General features: G+C 45.8%; 1 protein-coding gene across 1 annotated transcript; it reads left to right on the forward strand.

Moving 5' to 3' along the window:
- The first annotated feature begins 193 nt into the window (after positions 1–193).
- On the forward strand, positions 194–16,359 carry mrpl1 (mitochondrial ribosomal protein L1). The gene is made up of 9 exons (XM_041998944.1): positions 194–317; positions 3,076–3,184; positions 3,377–3,647; positions 6,943–7,026; positions 7,237–7,308; positions 8,776–8,887; positions 9,098–9,198; positions 11,083–11,164; positions 16,215–16,359. The coding sequence occupies exons 1-9, from the start codon at positions 287–289 to the stop codon at positions 16,304–16,306; spliced, it is 954 nt and encodes a 317-aa protein (XP_041854878.1). The 5' UTR covers positions 194–286; the 3' UTR covers positions 16,307–16,359.
- The last annotated feature ends 4,510 nt before the right edge of the window (positions 16,360–20,869 follow it).

The raw sequence follows: 20,869 nt of genomic DNA on the forward strand, positions 1-20,869 counted from the left end.
TTTAATATAAACATTTATACATGTGTAACGGGACAATACTTTGTGTTTTTCTTTTAAAAACAACAAAACAAACAAAAAAAGGCAAGTATGCTTAAAATTCAGCATGCTATTAATTTACTATCAGGTTTTTCTCTTGATAAAATTATTAAAATTATATCAGTTGGCGGCGGTAATGCGTATATTCATTGTCTACCAACCTTAAATAAGCAAGAAGACGAGCTGCTCGGGCGGAACTTCTGTTTAGCCGCTGTTGTTTACGCACGGACAAGTTGCGAAATTCCCAGACATGGCAACCTGCACACGGACTGCGTGGAAAGGTCAGCTAATAAAGTGTTAACCGTGTTTTTTATTTATGACAAGTAACCGATTTTGAAGTGTGAGTTTGTTCTTTTGTTTTCTGTCTGTTTTCATGTCCATTTAAAAATGAGTCCGATAGCCGGACCGGTTTCCGTTAGCTAACCTCATTAGAAAGCTTAGCTAAAATGAGTCATTTTACGAGTTCATAAATAACTGAGTCACTTTTTGTGGTAAATATATTTCAGTATATATATCGGTAGCTCATTAACACACAGGCATATCTCGGCAGTTAAATTTAAACTTTTGTGTTAAATATAAGAAACACTGCAGGTGTTCTGCTTTAGTTGGGCTACTTGTTCAGTTTGGAAGATAAACTCAAACCAAACGGTGGTGCTTGGAAGACTTTAACACAAATGAGTGAGATTTTGTGGATAAAATGTTAGCAAACTAAACTAACACTTTGTTTATTTATGTTTATGTCTCTTCATATCTCGGGAACCATGGGCAGAAATTAATGTTATAGAAATATACACTGTACCAGATTTAGTCACCAGCTTATTTCCATTTGCAGTCCCAGGGCAGGCAAACATAAATATAGTTAAATTACAAGAGTACAACTGCAATTAGGCAAACAATATTCCACTTAAATAAAACTCATAACTATAGAAACTTGATTTATAACCCTTCAACATGATTTCATTTCCTGTCATAGATTTATTAACGGCTTGCATTACTGTTGACAGCACTGGTTCATCAGAATTCATTTTTACTCCATTGTCATTTGTTCAGAACGAAGTTGCACAAATAACTTCAACAGTGGAGGCGTGAGGTCATGAATTATTAAAAAACAAAAATAAACAGACTGCTTTGTACAACATTATGTTCTCTAGCATTTTATGTTTGGAGACTAAAATAAATTGACAATGCTGTCATGGCTTTCTGTTCACTACATTCAAGGTTTGATTTTATTATGCAGCAATTAATGTGTGAAAATACGTGGCAGTTACTGAACTTCTGATATTTCTAAGAACAACTAGAATATATTTTATTCTAATTTTCTTTATGTGCTTTTTAAATCCTAGAGTTGGATCCAATTTCACATCTAAATGTTTGATTTCCTCCACATTATTAATTATTTGACCATTAATATGAACATTAGGAAAACGTCTTTGGTTACACTTTGTAGTGGAATGCATTGTTTACAGATATTTTCTTACAGAATGGCCACGGCGGGGTATCCCCTCTCATTTCCTGAATGGATTCAACTCACAACAGCCTGTTTAGATCAGATGTTGACTTATTCCCAGATATTTATGTAACAACACCAGGTACTCTTCAACATTAAAGACATTCTCACTATTTTTCTAAAACACTGAGCCCGTTTACATGACCATCAACATCAGATATCTGGGAGTAATCAGATTACTGTAATTATTTGAAGCATCTACTTCTGAAATACGATATTGAAAAGATGGTTTTTCTACATTTACAGGTCAGTATTTCCTCCAGGTTCGCAGCCAGAAATGCTGTGATTCAGGACAGGAAAAAGTTAAACTTTTTAATGTCCTGATGACACGTTTCATTCAGTGGAGTCCTTCTAAATCAGGGATCCCCAACTCCGGTCCTCGTGAGCTACTGTCCTGCAGGTTCTAGATGTCTCCTACTACAACACACCTCTGCACAAGCCTGTTAATGACCCAGTGATTTGAGTCAGGTGTGTTGCATCAGGGTAGAATCCAAAACCTGCAGGACAGTAGCTTACGAGGACCGGAGCTGGAGATCCCTGTTCTAAATCTTCCTAAAGTTCACATCTCAGATAATGTGATGATATTAATAAAACCTACAAAGAATGCTGGATTCATGACTGCTCAACCAGCCATAAACATTCTTTCTTTTGTCATGCACGTCTGCAGCAGCCTCTCCTGTCAGTAGCTTTGTGACAAGGATCATTTTTCCTTCCAAGGATCTTCTCCAGGACAGCCTCCAGGTGCAGCTCAAACATACGGGGTGACTGAAGGAGACTTCTGGTTTTCTGCTGACACAGCCAGTATATTCTCAGCCTAAAGCTTCACCACAAACGGATGCAACTCTTTAAACTTTTCTGGAGCCACTTAGGGTAGCATTTCCTAACCTTAGTGTTACTGTCGGGCTATCAGCCACCACTGAACTTCTGGGGGAGGCTTGATCCCCATCAGTGCAGGTGGTGTCACACAGACGGGAGGCTGCAGCTAATTAATACGTTTTACTCTCGTCTTCCTCTTCTTCTTCATTCAGCTCAGAGACCAGATCACACACTCATATTTCACCTTTTACAACTGATTCCATTTTTATTGTCGAATTCCAGCTGTGTCGTTCTTCATCGTACTAGATCCCTAATGTTCACCACTCGTAGTTTCAAACCAACAACTGCTGATCAGAGCCAATCAGAAGAGAGAACGCATCCTTTCCCGCCTTAAATGGGCTTTTTTCACGCTGTCATTCTTCCCTGAGACGGGAGTGAACACAGAACACACAGAAGTCAAAGTTCGACACCTGGACTTGAGAAACGTTAGGAGTGTGACCAAGAAAAAAAGTTCTCTGTAGAGCCCTGGTAGATGACTGTCATCTCCATATAGCAGGATTTCCTCTTCATCTCAACCTGATCGAACGTTCACGGACAAGCTGGACAACATATTGATCCCTGTGGCACTGCCCCCCGAATTACTGACACTCTGTGATATTTCATGTTGTTAATGCAAACATAGTTCACATGGCACTTTTTTCTCCCCATTTGTCCAGTTTTAGCAGGATGCCAGAGGCAGCTGCTGATCACCGGCGGGCCCACCTGCACAGGTGTGCTGCAAACTGCACCCAGAAACACACCAGTCAGGACCTTCGCAGCCGTAAAGTAAGTCAAAGTAAAATTCATCATTTTCCAGCTTTCGAGGTGTTTTTAAACTTCGCCTTGCTAAATGTTGTGCACATCAAGTCCACACCAACATGTTTCGTTCACTGTGTGGCTGATAAATGTTAATGTGTTTAAAATGAACCTGCTGACTTAAACATGACTCAGCTTAACGTCACTTCTATTGATTGTCAGGGCGCTAAAAAAAAACAAAAAAAAAGAAGATGCACAGAAGGAGGTGAAGAAAGAGAAGAGGGTCATTGATGATAAAGACAGGCACAAGCCTATTGGGTTGACGGCGTGGGTGCCTGTGGATGACGTGTACATTAAGCGGTACTATCCCCGGACCGTCCACGGCGCAGCCGACGCCGTCAACATGCTGAAGAAATTCCAGGCGCTGGATTTCACCCCCCTCAATCAGCCCGTATATGTTGATCTGAAGCTGGACATGAAGCTGGAGAAGAAGGTAAGAAAATACATGGGATGGGATTATTATTATTATTTATTTATTTATTGTTAATGTTTTTATGGAACAACTTTTCAGGTGAAAACATAACGAAGTGCATGCAGAGAGAAATGAACGTGCAGATGATGTCAGTCCCAGTGAGATATAGAGTGAAGTATCTAACGGCGTTAATCTTACACAATGAGAAGATAAAAACAACCCGTAGGAACCTGTGGCGTGGGTGCCTGTGGCGTGGGTGCCTGTGGCGTGGGTGCCTGTGGCGTAGGAACCTGTGGCGTAGGTGCCTGTGGCGTGGGAGCCTGTGGCGTAGGAACCTGTGGCGTGGGTGCCTGGGGCGTGGGTGCCTGGGGCGTGGGAGCCTGTGGCGTGGGTGCCTGGGGCGTGGGAGCCTGTGGCGTGGGTGCCTGTGGCGTAGGAGCCTGGGGCGTGGGTGCCTGTGGCGTGGGAGCCTGTGGCGTGGGTGCCTGTGGCATAGGAGCCTGTGGCGTGGGTGCCTGTGGCGTGGGTGCCTGTGGCGTGGGTGCCTGTGGCGTAGGAACCTGTGGCGTAGGTGCCTGTGGCGTGGGAGCCTGTGGCGTAGGAACCTGTGGCGTGGGTGCCTGTGGCGTGGGAGCCTGTGGCGTAGGAACCTGTGGCGTGGGTGCCTGTGGCGTGGGTGCCTGGGGCGTGGGAGCCTGTGGCGTGGGTGCCTGTGGCGTAGGAGCCTGGGGCGTGGGTGCCTGGGGCGTGGGTGCCTGTGGCGTGGGTGCCTGTGGCATAGGAGCCTGTGGCGTGGGTGCCTGTGGCGTAGGTGCCTGTGGCGTGGGTGCCTGTGGCGTAGGAGCCTGTGGCGTGGGTGCCTGTGGCGTGGGTGCCTGTGGTGTAGGAGCCTGGGGCGTGGGTGCCTGTGGCGTGGGAGCCTGTGGCGTGGGAGCCTGTGGCGTAGGAACCTGTGGCGTGGGTGCCTGTGGCGTAGGAGCCTGGGGCGTGGGTGCCTGTGGCGTAGGAACCTGTGGCGTGGGAGCCTGTGGCGTGGGTGCCTGTGGCATAGGAGCCTGGGGCGTGGGTGCCTGTGGCGTAGGAACCTGTGGCGTGGGTGCCTGGGGCGTGGGTGCCTGTGGTGTAGGAACCTGGGGCGTGGGTGCCTGTGGCGTAGGAACCTGTGGCGTGGGAGACTGTGGCGTGGGTGCCTGTAGCGTAGGAGCCTGTGGCGTGGGTGCCTGTGGCGTAGGAGCCTGGGGCGTGGGTGCCTGTGGAGTAGGAACCTGTGGCGTGGGTGCCTGTGGCGTGGGAGCCTGTGGCGTGGGTGCCTGTGGCGTGGGTGCCTGTGGCGTGGGAGCCTGTGGCGTGGGACCCTGTGGCGTGGGTGCCTGTGGCGTAGGAGCCTGTGGCGTGGGTGCCTGTGGCGTGGGAGCCTGGGGCGTGGGTGCCTGTGGCGTGGGAGCCTGTGGCGTGGGTGCCTGTGGCGTAGGAGCCTGTGGCATAGGAGCCTGTGGCGTGGGTGCCTGTGGCGTGGGAGCCTGTGGCGTGGGTGCCTGTGGCGTAGGAGCCTGTGGCGTGGGTGCCTGTGGCGTAGGAGCCTGTGGCGTGGGTGCCTGTGGTGTAGGAGCCTGTGGCGTAGGAACCTGTGGCTTAGGAGCCTGGGGCGTGGGTGCCTGTGGCGTAGGAGCCTGTGGCGTGGGTGCCTGTGGCGTAGGAGCCTGTGGCATAGGTGCCTGTGGCGTGGGAGCCTGTGGCGTGGGTGCCTGTGGCGTAGGAGCCTGTGGCATAGGAGCCTGTGGCGTGGGTGCCTGTGGCGTAGGAGCCTGTGGCGTGGGTGCCTGTGGTGTAGGAGCCTGTGGCGTAGGAGCCTGTGGCGTAGGAGCCTGGGGTGTGGGTGCCTGTGGCGTCGGAGCCTGTGGCGTAGGAACCTGTGGCGTGGGTGCCTGTGGCGTGGGTGCCTGTGGCGTAGGAGCCTGTGGCGTAGGAGCCTGGGGCGTGGGTGCCTGTGGCGTAGGAACCTGTGGCGTGGGTGCCTGTGGCGTAGGAACCTGTGGCGTAGGAACCTGTGGCGTAGGAACCTGTGGCGTGGGTGCCTGTGGCGTGGGTGCCTGTGGCGTAGGAGCCTGGGGCGTGGGTGCCTGTGGCGTAGGAACCTGTGGCGTGGGTGCCTGGGGCGTGGGTGCCTGTAGCGTAGGAGCCTGTGGCGTGGGTGCCTGTGGCGTAGGAGCCTGGGGCGTGGGTGCCTGTGGCGTAGGAGCCTGTGGCGTAGGAACCTGTGGCGTGGGTGCCTGTAGCGTAGGAGCCTGTGGCGTGGGTGCCTGTGGCGTAGGAGCCTGTAGCGTAGGAGCCTGTGGCGTGGGTGCCTGTGGCTTGGGAGCCTGTGGCGTAGGAACCTGTGGCGTGGGTGCCTGTGGCGTAGGAACCTTTGGCGTGGGTGCCTGTGGCTTGGGTGCCTGTGGCGTGGGAGCATGTGGCGTGGGTGCCTGGGGTGTGGGAGCCTGTGGCGTGGGTGCCTGTGGCGTGGGTGCCTGTGGCGTGGGTGCCTGGGGTGTGGGTGCCTGTGGCGTGGGTGCCTGTGGAGGACTCTCCTCTTGTTTGAACTCATGCCATATTGAAAAATCTGAAATTGCTGTTATCGATCTGATTTTGGGCATGTAGGTACTTTGACAGCTCTGAAGAGAATCCACTAAAAACCATTTAATCCTTATTATGAAGATCCGGACCGTTTCCCAGCCCTGCGTTTAGAGGACTGTGTCAGGATGAGACATTTTATATCTAGAATAACTTTGTTTTCGTTCCAGCTGCAAGTCGCGCTGATTGTTGTGGGTCAGACTTTATGTGTGTTATGAAGTTATGACACTGAGGAATCTACTGGGTTTCATACTGCAATTAATTGTAAGATGAAGTAAGTGTGACATCCCTACCTTTGACTGCTTCTACTGGACCTACTACGTCTACAGAGGGCCGATAACCTGCCAGTCAGAGATGCGTTTTAGCCGCCAGCTAACTTTCTGTAACACCTCGCCTCCGCTACTCTGAGAGAAGCAGGAAGGGCATCAATCTTTGAAACTCGATCAGCTTTCTGTTGATCAGTTAAAAACGGCATGACACAGAGGAATAAAAACCCTCAGCAGTTTGTTTCCACATCACAGAACTGCAGGCGGCTCACAGAACTAACCTTCCTGTACAGCTTGAAGGCTCCAGAGAGACGTTGGTGGGATAAATTTTATACTTGATAATCTGGGCTTGCTCTCTGTGACTGATCTTTTATCTTCCTGCAGCACACGGAGCATTCATAACGACAGTAAATGATAATTTTTTTCTTTCCTCGTAGAAAACCGTCAGCCCCTTCGTCAGCACGGTGCATTTACCCCACCCGTTCAAGATGGAGATGAACAAAGTTTTAGTTTTCACTGAGGTAACTTCCTGTCGGCTGTTGATGATGAATTGTTTTAATTTTGTGTGAGTGCAGAAGCAGCATCCTGTCACCAGCTGTGATTAATATTCCTGTCAGGTGACACGGGGTGGGGGTTGTAGCTGCGATGTTCATGCCAACAACCTGAATGAATGACTTTGACACACCCACATCAAAGTAAAGTGAAGTAAACTTCCTTGTTTTTCTCTGCAGGATCCTAATCAAGCCAAAGTTGCCCAGGAGAGCGGAGCAGTGTTTGCAGGGGGGGTGGAGCTCATTCAGCCTGTAAGTTGGTCTCAGTGAGATCAGGAGTGCTGGAATCAACATATTTTTCGGGGGGGGGGGGGGGGGGGGGTGTATTAACAGATGGTGAGAATTGGGTTTAGTTTTATTTATACACACACAGCGGTCGCACACATTTATATTTGACTTCAGCTGATGGTGGTACGTTTTATACTACCAGTAACTTTATCAGGACCACCTTCTGGTACCAGCTGGACCCCTTTTTCCTCCAGAACTGCCTGAATTCTTGGTGTGATAGACGGAAGCAGGTGGTGGAAACCTTCCTCAGAGGTTTTGCTCCATATTGACATGACAGCATCACACAGCTGCTGCAGGTTTGTCCTGTCACGACAAGTTTATTTACACACATTTCATGTACAAGACAATTCAAAGTGCTTTCCATAAAACATTTAAAGCATTACAGCGGGGGCAGAAGAAGCATTTAAAAGTAAAAAAAAAACGTGAAGAGAAACAGAACAATATTAGGATCATAATAAAATCATATAAAATAACACAATTAAATTGTGATTAAAAGTTACAGTCTAGATAAGTTAACCGTGTAGATCAGGACTTAAAGTCTTCCCACACCATGCCGGATCTCCGGCCTGCAGCTGTAACGTCGGTACCTCAGTTTTGTTGCTGGGGTGGAGGGTAAACCTGGTTTAACCCGAGATTTATGCTACGTATTTTTATACACATGCTCTGTGTCTGTCTTCTAGTGGGAGTGTGCTCACCTGCATGAGCGTGCACCTGCCTTAGCACATCAGGGTGGAGGAGAACTGTGAGCGGTGATCATGTACAGTCTGAAATGACCACACACACACACAGACACACACACAAAGTTCAGGTTCGGGTTCCGGTTTAACCCCCGATTGGTGCAAAGGAAAAGAAATCCTGGATTCTAACCTGGATTTAAAAATGTCTGCGTTTGGTGAAAGTTTTATCTCCACTGTGTTTGCTCCACTGTGTTTGTTCCGCTGTGTTTGCTCCACTGTGTTTGTTCCACTGGTAAGTGGTCGGATCAGTTAGGTTGGTCCCCAACGGAAGGGTCCCGGTAAAGTTAGTAGGGTCGGATATTAAGGTGCGACACCTGCCCCGATCTGACCCACACCCGTTGGTGGAAACGGGGCTTTAGTCCTGGTTAAAACTCCAGCAGCAGCATCTGGACGAGCTCTTTTTAAGAAGTCCTGTTAAAGACCAGTACAGTAATCCAGGCTACTGGAGATGGATGCATGGAGGAGTTTCTACTGGTCTTACTGGGAGACTAAACTTTTAATTCTGTTTTTGAACAGGTGGACTTGATAGTGGATGATGGATGTTGATGGATCAGTCTTTGTTTACACGTTCCTCTAAACTGACAGACTTTTCATTCATTTTCAGTTCATTCGATTTTATTGATCAGAATCACAGAAGCAGTTAAAACCATTAACGAACAGGACTTGATGGCGTGTGAACTGAATTCATTTCCAGATCTTGGACGATGAGATTTCAGCTGACTTCTACGTAGCCGTCCCCGACATCCTGCCGAAGCTCTTATCTCTGAAAAACAAGCTGAGAAAGAAGTTCCCGAAGAGCAAGAGGGGTAAGCTGAGGCTTCAAACACCTCCACACCCTTTACTTCCTGACAGCTCCAAGCCTAATGGTTAAACTGGGTTGGGAATCATTCTGTTCATTAACAGTCATCATGTTGATCATTTCATTCTTCTCTAACTGCGACAGCAGAATGTCTGAAGTGTAATTTATTCCTGAGTGGATGACAGGAGGGCTGGTGGGTTATTTTCTGTGTCTGCAGGCACAGTCAGCACCAACATTCCCAAGACGCTGGAGATGTTTAAAACGGGTCACGAGTACCTGGTGGAGAGTGACTGCTACGTCAGGACCCAGATAGCCACAGTACGTCATAACAAGCTGCTGCGTGACTTCTGTAAACACAGGGTCTAATTAAGCTTTAACATTTACATCTCAGCCAGCGTAATATCACATTTTGGGGGGAAAAAAGCACAATTTTAACCCTGAAAATGGCAAATAATTTAGCTTTTGATGTCAGTTTTTTTAAACACAAAAATAATGACTTACTGTGGTAAAATACTACATAACATTTTCTATTTTACGACAACGAGCAACAACTACCAGAGATCAAAACAATAATAATAATGTTAAAAAACAAAATAAAGTAAAACGTGGAATATCCTGGAATTTGCTCATATGTGGTTTCCATCTTTAATCTCCACTAGTTTAAGAGTTTTCCACATGCAGCAACATTCCCACCGCCCTCCTGGAAACACTTCCGGTGCGGCGATACGAGCCAAATGAAAACTAGATGAGAGTTGAATGCACTTTGACCTTTGCAGGCCCGTCTGCCGGGGCTCAAGTCTCGCCCAGAAGTTCAGCAGTGGCTACACGGCCAGAAGAAATTCAATGCTGCCGCCCCCGAGGAAAAAGAAAGCTGCGTCTGGCTCTGGGGAAGCACCAGACTGAGAATAAACTATAATTCTTGTGGCTTCCTGCTGCTGGTTTGTTTATAAACTTCTCTCTAAATTTCACTGTGAAATCTGAACAGGAAACATTAAAATGAAAAAACAGACTCAGATTTGCTGCCGGCAGTAAGTCGGATTAGTTTCTGGTGAGGCTGGACTCTTCCAAGGCTGCACCGATTCTGTTCATAACTTTGATGGACAGAATTTCCAGGCACAGTCGAGGTGTTGAAGGAATTTGGTTTCAGTCAGTATAGAGTCTCTGCTCAGATGTTGTGGTTCTGTTGATCTTCAGCTCTCGTTGGAGCGATTTGCAGCCGAGTGTGAAGTGGTTGGGATGAGAATCAGCACCTCCAAGTCCAAGACCACGGTCCTCAATCAGAAAAGGATGGAGTGTTCTCTCTGGGTCTGGAATGAGGTCCTGTGCCCAGTGGAGGAGCTCCAGTATCTCTTTGTCATGTTCAGGACTGAGGGAGCTGGAGGTCTACAGGAGGATCAGTGCTGCATTGATGCAGACTCTGCAGGTCCTGGTGAACATGGAGCTGAGCTGAAAGGAGAAGCTCTGGATTTACTGGTTCATCTACGTTCCCAGCCTCACCTATGGTCACCAGCTGTAGGTAGAGACCGAAAGAACCAGATCATGAATACAAGCGGCTGAAATGAGTTTTCTCCTCAGAGTGTCTGGACTCTCCCTTAGAGATGGTATGAGAAGCTCGGTCATCCAGGAGGAGATCAGAGTAGAAGTGCAGCTCCTCCACATGGAGAGGAGCCAGATGAGGTGGCTCAGGCATCTGGTCAGGATGCCTCCTGGATGCTTCTCTGGTGAGGTGTTCTGGGCATACCCGACTGGGAGGAGGCCCCGGGGAAGACCCAGGTCACGTAGACAGACTACATCTCTCGACTGGCCTGGTAACGCCTCGGTATCCCCCAGGATGAGCTGGAAGAAGTGGCTGGGGAGATGGAAGTCTGGGTTTCTCTGCTTAAGCTGCTGATGGATGGGTGGATGGGTGGATGGATGGATGGATGGATGGATGGATGGATGGGTGGGTGGGTGGGTGGGTGGATGGATGGATGGATGGATGGGTGGGTGGTACACCAGTGCAAAATATCCTGTAAATGACACAAACATGAACACGTTGTGCAGGATGGAAGCATTTTACTTTATTCTGTGGGTCATGCTCATTAATGGACTCCAACATATAAACCAACATGTTTACTGAAGCACGATGATAAAAAGGGAAATAACATTTGAGTAAAAGGTGTAAAATAAAATGTAATTTCCTGCGTTCTCTCTGCCGTGTAGCTGGACATGCCCAGTGAGCACATCTTTGCCAACCTGCAGACCCTCGTGACTGACGTCTGTTCCCACCGACCAGCTGACATGGGTACGTTCACCTCTTACTCAGCTTCTCCTCCACCAGCTGCAGCTCATCTCTGTTCTCACATCTATTTACGAAGAAAACGCATGTCTAGTGATTTTTATCACAGATTGATTCAGACAACGAGGAAAAGTTTAGCTACAAAGCAGCTGACAGTCCTAACAAAAACAAATAAAAGCATAGCTTAGAAAAAAGATGCCTCTCCTTCAAGCTGCTGTTAGAAACTCCTTCACGGAGGATTTCATAGTTTAGAATCAGGCTGGATGCAGGTGGACGCAGGTCCTGGGTTTCCTGTGTGGAGTAAGTTTGTTTTTATTCAGATCATTTCATCTGATTGTCCCCAAGCCATGAAATGTAGGACGAAAGTGTGTTTTCCAGTTCATTCTGAATTCTTGAGTTTCATCCTGATCAAATGTCCAATGAAATCTGTTTTCATATGTTTCCAGATTTCATGTTTCTTTTCCTCCCCTGAGTTCTGTTTTTTTTTTTCCAGGGACGTGTTTAATCGGTGCATAAAGGTCTTACAAGAAAATAACATTTATGTTCCCATTTTGCAGTTTTTTCTGCTCTACATGGCTCATTTAGACGGTTGTTTGACAGGGAAGCGGGTCAGAGAGGGAGGGAGGGGTGACCTGCAGCACAGGCCGTAAGCCGGGAATCAAACCTGCATCAGGAGCTGTAGCCTCCAGTTTCTGCATGAATACCTCACCTCGCTGCCCTCAGGGCCCAGATACAGTCATCAGAGATGCACTGATGCAGGTCAGCAATAAAACACCGGAGATCAAATGATAGTGAGTGAAATAAATAAGAGAAGATAAATAAGCGGTCGTTGCACCAACAGCAGAGTGTGTGTGTCCCATGTTTACTGTCTTCTGTTGAAAAGACGGGTGGCAGAGGACAAGAAGCTGTTCCTGGTGGAGGGACATCACGGTGCAGGAAGGCTGGCGTTGAGCCTGATGCCTGCAGTCACGGCAGCCCGCTGAGGACGCCCTGGACTGTTTTATGCTCTGCAGTTAATGATCCAGGGAAGAATTTCCCTCAGGGACAATCAGGTTTTGAAATAGCATGAGTAATAAGTGTGTTATTAATCCATGAAAACAATGAACCTGTTAATTCCACAGATTAATCTTTGCATTATCATGCTAATTTTGACAGCACTGGTTTTTTTACAGTTAGTATCGGGTTCTGTAGCATCGGGACACTTTTATAAATACATGTGTACGTAGAATCGGTCCAGTACCGGTACTGGTGCATCCCTTTTTTAAAATTAAACCTGGTAGTGGTTGTTTATTTGGATTTATTACGACATTTTTTTAGTTGTTTAAACAAATAAATAAACTCAAAGGACATTTTCTTGTCCAGGTCAGTAAACAGGTTTGGTCTGAGGACCAGTCAGAGCAGATGCTTCATCCTGATGAAGATCCTGCCGGGACTCTTCCTCTCACCGTGGAAACGTTAACACTCAGCTGCAGAAACGTCCCCTCACAGCGTTTGTGTGAAATGTCTCATTCAGTGGCTGCATCCTCATCACCGAGCGTGTCGGGTCGGACCACCCGGGGTTTCCTGAGCTCTGTCAGCACAGACCAAGTCTTTGAGTTAATGCCAGCTAACGTTACACAGCAGTAACAGGCTCGCGAGGAGAATTTAATTAACTCTGCAGCCAGAAGCCAAGCATCTGAGGATGGAACACGTCCTGCTAACTGGATTTAGCTTCTGTATTTACATTCATGTCTTTTAATAGTCATTTGGACGCAGGGTGATGGCAGAAACTAGAGGGAGCCTCACAGATGAAAGAAACAGATAATAGTATGTAAATGTGATGTGTGGGTGAGCGGAAAGAAAGGAAAAACCTGAGCGCTGTGGGAATTATTAATGACACGAGCACAGGATGCTGACAACAGGAAGCATGATGCTGAGACAAGGATTTGGGAGTTAAAAGTAAACATGTAAGAGAAATGAAAGACTGCAGGGAATTCGCATATCTTCAAATAGAAAGTGAAGACGGAGCAGAAGAGAGATAGAAGCTGTTATCAGAAGCAAACCGAAGCTCAGCATGACTGGCACCGTTTTCCACAAACACTCGCTCTGTATGTTAAATAACTTTTCTAAACACATCATTCCCCTTTTTTTCCCACAACTCCCATTACATCCGCCTGATGTTAGAAGCTGGAGATCGTTGACAGTTTTATTTCAGATATGAAGAATTGTGCTACAACACGTTTTAAGGGGATTGTTTGCTCTGATAAGACAGATTTATAGAGTGTAAACTCAGCTTCTTTAAGTTCTGAACTAAGTTTCTAACAACTTTTAGTCCCTTTTGTGTGATCCTGAGTTCTGGTTATTCATAATGAATTTCTTCAGTGACCTGAAATAAACTCACCGTCCACTTTATCAGGACCTCCTTCCAGTACCGGGTCAGACCCCCTTCTTTCCTCCAGAACTGCCTTCATTCCCGGTGTAATAGATGAAGCAGGTGGTGGAAACCTTCCTCAGAGGTTTTCTCCATATTAACATGACAGCATCACACAGTTGCTGCAGGTTTGTCGGCTGCATCCATGATGAGAATCTCCCGTTCCACCACATCCCAAAGCTGCTCTACTGGACTGAGATCTGGTGGCTGTGGAGTTTGATTCACTTTTTTAGTCGTCTTGTAAACAAGATGTTCTTCCAAAACTTTAGCAGCTACTAGTTATTAACTTATAAACTAGTTTATAAACCTATTTTTCTATTTACTGATACGAGATGATTATTATGATTATTATTATTCACTAACCTGTACCTCCTGGAGGGTTTCCAAGTACCCCAAAGGGTGCATGTACCCCCATTCCTGAAACATTAGTTTAGGGAGATCTTAGTGGACATCTCTAAATACACTCACTGGCTACTAGTACCTAGTAACAATGCCAGTAAGCGATCCAACGTGTGGATCCATGTTTTCATGATGTTTCCAGCAGATTCTGAGTCTAGCATCTGAATGTGGAGCTGAAATGGAGACTCATCAGACCAGCAACTTTTCTCCATCTTCTATTGTCCAGTGTTGGTGAGTGTGTGTGAATTGTAGCCTCAGTTTCCTGTTCTTAGCTGGCAGGAGGCACCCGGTGTGTCTTCTGCTGCATCCTGGTCCAGACAACTGCTGGTCTGGATATTTTCTCTTCAGACCATCTCTGGAAACCCTGGAGATGGTTGTGTGTGAAAATCCCAGTAAACACTCAGACCAACAACCATGCCACGTTCAAAGTCTTTTAAATCCCTTTTCTTCCTCATTCTGAGGCTCAGTTTGAAATTAAGCAAGTCGTTGACACCACGTCTCCATGGCTACATGCTGCCATGTGATTGGCTGGTTTGATGACACCAGTAGAACAGGTGGAGGTGAGAAAGGGAACAGGGAAGCGAAACATGCTGGTGAGAAAGTTGTTGAGCAGTTAGCTGCAAACATGTTTGGAGGACCAAGAATGAGTGAAACTAAGATCAGCTGCCTCCACATCCTCAGATAAACGTAAAAAAGATGGACGCTGGAGTCGGGTGTCACTGTGCTACCACATAAACATCAGAGGTGGCTGGAGAGGACCAGCACCATCACACCCTGATCAGAACATATATCTTTTCATTCAACAGTCCCTCATTAAATTGTAATTGTCTGTTTTAATCTGCTGCAGCAGTTTTTCTGTCAGTGAAACTGCTGCATTTGAGGATAATACTGTAATAAATCATTGATGTCAAAGCACCCAGCTGTATGTGAGCCAGTGATGGGACTCCAGGTCTAGACTCCAGGTCTGGACTCCAGGTCTGGACTCCTGGTCTAGACTCCAGGTCTGGACTCCTGGTCTGGACTCCAGGTCTAGACTCCAGGTCTGGACTCCAGGTCTGGACTCCAGGTCTGGACTCCAGGTCTGGACTCCTGGTCTGGACTCCAGGTCTAGACTCCAGGTCTGGACTCCAGGTCTGGACTCCAGGTCTGGACTCCTGGTCTGGACTCCTGGTCTGGACTCCTGGTCTAGACTCCAGGTCTGGACTCCTGGTCTGGACTCCAGGTCTAGACTCCAGGTCTGGACTCCAGGTCTGGACTCCAGGTCTGGACTCCTGGTCTGGACTCCTGGTCTGGACTCCTGGTCTAGACTCCAGGTCTAGACTCCAGGTCTGGACTCCTGGTCTGGACTCCAGGTCTGGACTCCAGGTCTAGACTCCAGGTCTGGACTCCTGGTCTGGACTCCAGGTCTAGACTCCAGGTCTGGACTCCAGGTCTGGACTCCTGGTCTGGACTCCAGGTCTAGACTCCAGGTCTAGACTCCAGGTCTGGACTCCTGGTCTGGACTCCAGGCCTAGACTCCAGGTCTGGACTCCAGGTCTGGACTCCTGGTCTGGACTCCTGGTCTGGACTCCTGGTCTAGACTCCAGGTCTGGACTCCTTGTCTGGACTCCTGGTCTGGACTCCTGGTCTGGACTCCTGGTCTAGACTCCAGGTCTGGACTCCAGGTCTGGACTCCTGGTCTAGACTCCTGGTCTAGACTCCAGGTCTGGACTCCTGGTCTGGACTCCAGGTCTGGACTCCAGGTCTGGACTCCTGGTCTGGACTCCAGGTCTGGACTCCAGGTCTGGACTCCTGGTCTGAACGAGGCTCTGGATGCAGTTTTACAGGGTTTTTGTTGAGTTTTTTGCACCGTGTCGAGAAGCTAAATCAGTGATTCTGACACTCGGCCTGGTCTCCGTTTTATCTCTTTAAAACTGAAGTAATTAGTGTGTAAACTGATGAGCTTTTCAGCTCTAAATTACAGCTTGGGATGTTTTTCTCAGACAAACGTTGAAACTGAATCCTGTTAAAGCTTCTTATCTGTTTATCAGGTGCTAGCAGAACACTTGCTTCATGAATGATGTGGACAAAACCAACTCGGGGATGGTTCAGGATCCTCTAACCATAAACTACATCATGTTTTGTCTTTCTGAACCCAAACTGGGAGCTGCGTCGGCTTCCTCCCATTCTGCCTTTTCAGGCTTCAGCAACCACAGGTGAATCTGCCGTCTGATCAGGCTCTTTCTTCTTCTTCTCTCCTGCTGTCAGGACCCTTCATTGAGCGAGCGATCATCAGCAGCCAGACCAGTGAGGCCATTTGGTTCAAGAGTGAAGATCTTCTGCCGACAACGGAGGAATAAACTGGTTCAGATTGTGTAAATAAAGACTGTACTGAATAAAGTTTCTGACTGACTCTGCATGCGGTGCTTTTCTCTCAAACAGGCCCAGTCGGAAGAAAACGTACAGGAGACGCTGAATAGTCCACAAAGTGGAGGTTTTTCAGTGACACCAGATTTCTTTTATTTAGACCAAGTTTGCTATGAAACTCTCCGTTTATACAGAGGAGATAAAAGAATCAAACATTTCCAAACTTTTCCAGCCTTTAATGTGACCTTTGATCTGTACACTTTCATTGGAAAAATAAATCTGTTAGAGGAAAAGATGTAGAAAAAAAACAAAACATACAAAATATTGGCTGCATAACTACGGACACACACACTTTGTGTCCTGTCCAGCATGGTAGCTTTGCCAAGGGGAGCTTTGTGGGAATAAGGCTCCTCTTGATAATCTAATTTTTTATTATGTTTTATATCTTATTGATTTAACTTGAATTATGGAATTCTTGTAATCTTGCTGGACCTGACCGGAGGGGACGGACAAAATGATCAGTGAAAAGAAGAAAAACGGAAAATTGAAAGAAGGAAGAGACACAGACAGAAGCAACGACCTTGAATCCAGCCTAACGCCAGACAACCAGCTGCTACAGAAACACAGGACTTCCTACAGGTAAACCAAGCTGACGCTCATCAGGAGTTCCTAAAAACTTCCACCATTTAACACAAATAAAATACATACAATCCAAAATGGGTTCCAACATCCACGTCCAACTATAATAATCCAAATAAAATCTCAGCAATACAACAAAAAGTGTCCCACAACGGGTCATAAGTCATATAAACAAAAGAACTCAAAATTCATACCGTAGCTCAATTCAGTCTCATAACTTAAATAAAGAACTCGAGCAGGGACGGTAGTCTCAACTCCACGAACAGTAGATACGAATTTAACGCCTTCTACGAAATCCCTTCACCACATAACAAGAATCGATTTCACTCCCAGAATAGCAAACTGTCCCACTGCTGCTTCCCACCGTCCACAAATTATTTTCTTTGTGTGGTCTATTTATTTTTATTTAATCTTATTTATTGTATTTACTTAGTGTAGTTAATTTTTTCTATTAGCTTTAAAGTTTTAAATGACTCCACATTCAGTCAGTTGTGAGTTTTTGAAAAGGCCAAATGCAAAATGATGTTTCTATCATCAGCGTTTAAACCTTAAACCCAAACAATCCCAAACCTAAATCTCTTTAAAATCCTGTTTTGTGTCAGAAACATGAATCTACTTCATCTTTTCTCTAAATCCCTTCAAGCACAAACCAGTTTTAAAAAGAAATGATTTCCCAATTTAAGGTCAGGAACTTGAACAGTGAGCCTCTAACTTAATCAGGAATTATATGATAATTATTTGATCACAACTAAATTCATGCTGCGTAGAGGCTTGTTCCTGTTAAAATGTTTGTCCACATGATTAAAGTGTTTAAATGGTTTATAGTAATACTCCTATGTGACCACTAGGAGGCAGTGTTTACACAGTCTGTGCTTCTGCAGGAACTGCAGAGATAAACTGAGGCGTCCTGCAACCTGTTGCAGATTAAACTGAAGAAAACCTTTTACTCACACATGCATGAAAGCACACGGATCCACCTTCATTTAAAAATGCATCATTCTGGGGAAGTAAACGTGTTTAGCTTTGTTTACCGGATGCGCGCTCTTTCATAATTCATAAACTGTCTTGCAGCCTCTATTACAGCCTGTGTGTATGTTTTAGCTCCTGTTGGTGTAATCTGGTTACTGATCCACAAATCAAAAGGAAAACAAGCTATTTTATGTCTATTCATTATCTTTTGTTCCTCATCACTTTCAGCTGTTTTTCCTGCTGAATGGAAACAAAACTTATCAAAAATTCAGATTAGGAATCATTAAAAAGGCCTGGATTTAAACCTGAAACCGTCCACTTTAGGCAGAACATCATCTCTGAACACACAACACGTCCAGCCTGGAAGCAGATGGGCTCCAGCAGCAGAAGACACACCGGGTGCCTCCTCCAGCTAAGAACAGGAAACTGAGGCTACAATTCACACACACTCACCAACACTGGACAATAGAAGATGGAGAAACGTTGCTGGTCTGATGAGTCTCCATTTCTGCTCCACATTCAGATGCTCGGCTCAGAATCTGCTGGAAACATCACGAAAACATGGATCCATCCTGTCTTGGATCAAAGCTTCAGGCTGCTGCTGGTGTAATGGTGGGGGGATATTTTCTTGTCCCACTTTGGGCCCCTTAGTACCAACGTGGCCTGGTTTAACCAGCACAGCCTACCTGAGTATTGTTGCTGACCATGTCCATCCCTTTATGACCACAGTGGAGCATCTTCTGATGCTACTTCCAGCAGGATAATGCACCATGTCACAAAGCTCAGATCATCTCCACCTGCTTTCTAGAACATGACGATGAGTTCACTGGACTCCAACGGCCTCCACAGCCACCAGATCTCAGTCCAGTAGAGCAGCTTTGGGATGTGGTGGAACGGGAGATTCTCATCATGGATGCAGCCGACAAACCTGCAGCAACTGTGTGATGCTGTCATGTTAATATGGAGAAAACCTCTGAGGAAGGTTTCCACCACCTGCTTCCACCCATCACACCAGGGATGAAGGCAGTTCTGGAGGAAAGGGGGTCTGACCCGGTACTAGAAGGTGGACCTGATAAGGTGAATATTAGACTACATATATTTTAACCTCCAGTAGTCAGTGAAACGTTTGACTTTTCAAACTGAATTAACACAGCACATTCCACCTTCCATCCTCTGATGAGCTTCAGGTTCACAGTAAGATTGGGACCATTTTAATGGCCCCTGTGGGGCTGCAGCAGCTGATTGTGATAGAATTTCAAGAGGGAATAGACGGAGGTAGAGAATGCCGTTTGAAAACAATAAAAACTAATGAAAAACCTTTGAATGAGTCTTTGATGAGCGGGAACTTGACATTAACCCTTGTAGGCCATTTTAGTTTTTTTTTTATATCTTTCAGGTCACTTTCCCTCAATTTCTGGCCACCATTTTGGCTAAAGTATGTATATATATATATATATATATATATATATATATATATATATATATATATATATATATATATATAGGTATAGTATGTATAAAATACATATTAAAGGGTTTAGGATTTGATTTAAAGATCAACTTTTTTGTACAAATCTTTAGTACATTTAAGATTCTTTGGGGGGAAAATGTAAAAAAATGCATTTTTAAAAATGAAAAACAACGACATGATAATAATGATAATTAAAATAATGACATGTTTTCTTTTTCTGAATACAGCTGAAGTTGACTAAATGATATGAGGGGAAAAAATACAAAAACATTCATACAAATGTTTTCATAGCAGCTTTTGAGAGAGGACTTTTTTTAAAAGGTGTGAAACTGAGTTAAAACAGAGACAGTAATTTGCTTTTGTTTTCCATGATTTACATGTAGAGTGTATAGATGGTGCAAACACATAAATACATTAAAATTCTCTTTTATTGTATAAGTTTGACACTATTAAGGTTTTCGTCTTCCCTCCGCAGCGTCTGAGAAGCACATGATCACATTTCACAGTTTAATTCAGTCACACCGATTTATAAAGCTTAAAACATAAAGAATGTTTTCCAGACTAAATGAAAACAGCCAGTTGTCTTAAAACCTGCTTTATGTAAATAATCATGAGCAGAAATTTATTAAACCTCCCAAAGAAGTCTGGCCTCAATATGTGAATAAAAAGGGTAGAATAATTACTGATACTGGTTCTTTGTTCACATGTTAGAGGTCAGGGTCTACCCTCCTTCTTTAGGAATAAATAAAACGAATAAATCTCCCACTGTGTTGCCTCCACCGTTTATTAATACTCAGGCTTTACACAGCAGCAGCATTTTAGCCACAGAAAAAAACACTTCTTGAAAGGCAAAACTGATTCTGATGCCTGTTTTTGGCAGAGGACAAAAGGGCTGATTAGAGATCAGATTACTGCCATGTGACACTGAGGAATCTCAGCCCTGCACTCCTGGTTAAAGCTTGTCTCAGAGCCCAGGCTGCAGGTATGCCTTCACACAGCATAGGACGCTGCTGCACAGACACACTCTCACGCTGGGAATGAAAAATACGCAGACTGGAAATGGTTTCCAGACTCTGCTCGAATGCAAAGTGCTGGTGACACGTGGGAAGGTTACGGAGCAAGATTTGGAAACTCCCTGTAGGCCGGTAGAAACAATGGAGATGCAGAAGTGTAACATATCACATCTAAAGTGCCATAGAGTCATTTATCAATGACATTATGTGGATATATCAATAAAAATATGCAATAAATATGTGTTAGAGAGCAGCAGACTTTTATAAAGTTAAAAAACAGATAACTGTGCACATTGAAACTCGTACTTCATCCTTCACATTTGCCCTCCAGCTGTTCCTTTAAAAGATTCACAAAAAGGCTAATAACTGAAAACCAGACAGGAGTCAAGAACATGTGTTAAATGATGTTTTCATTAAAGGTGCAGTGTGTAAGAATTACAGCCATCTAGTGGTAAAGATGAGCA

The sequence above is a fragment of the Melanotaenia boesemani genome, chromosome 11, assembly GCF_017639745.1.
Source record: "Melanotaenia boesemani isolate fMelBoe1 chromosome 11, fMelBoe1.pri, whole genome shotgun sequence".
Taxonomy (NCBI): domain Eukaryota; kingdom Metazoa; phylum Chordata; class Actinopteri; order Atheriniformes; family Melanotaeniidae; genus Melanotaenia; species Melanotaenia boesemani.

Coding starts and splice junctions, on each gene's coding strand:
- mrpl1 (XM_041998944.1), top strand. CDS start 287: ATGGCAACCTGCACACGGACTGCGTGGAAAG. Junction 7,027..7,236: donor AAGTTTTAGTTTTCACTGAG/GTAACTTCCTGT, acceptor TTTTCTCTGCAG/GATCCTAATCAAGCCAAAGT. Junction 9,199..11,082: donor TCAGGACCCAGATAGCCACA/GTACGTCATAAC, acceptor TCTGCCGTGTAG/CTGGACATGCCCAGTGAGCA.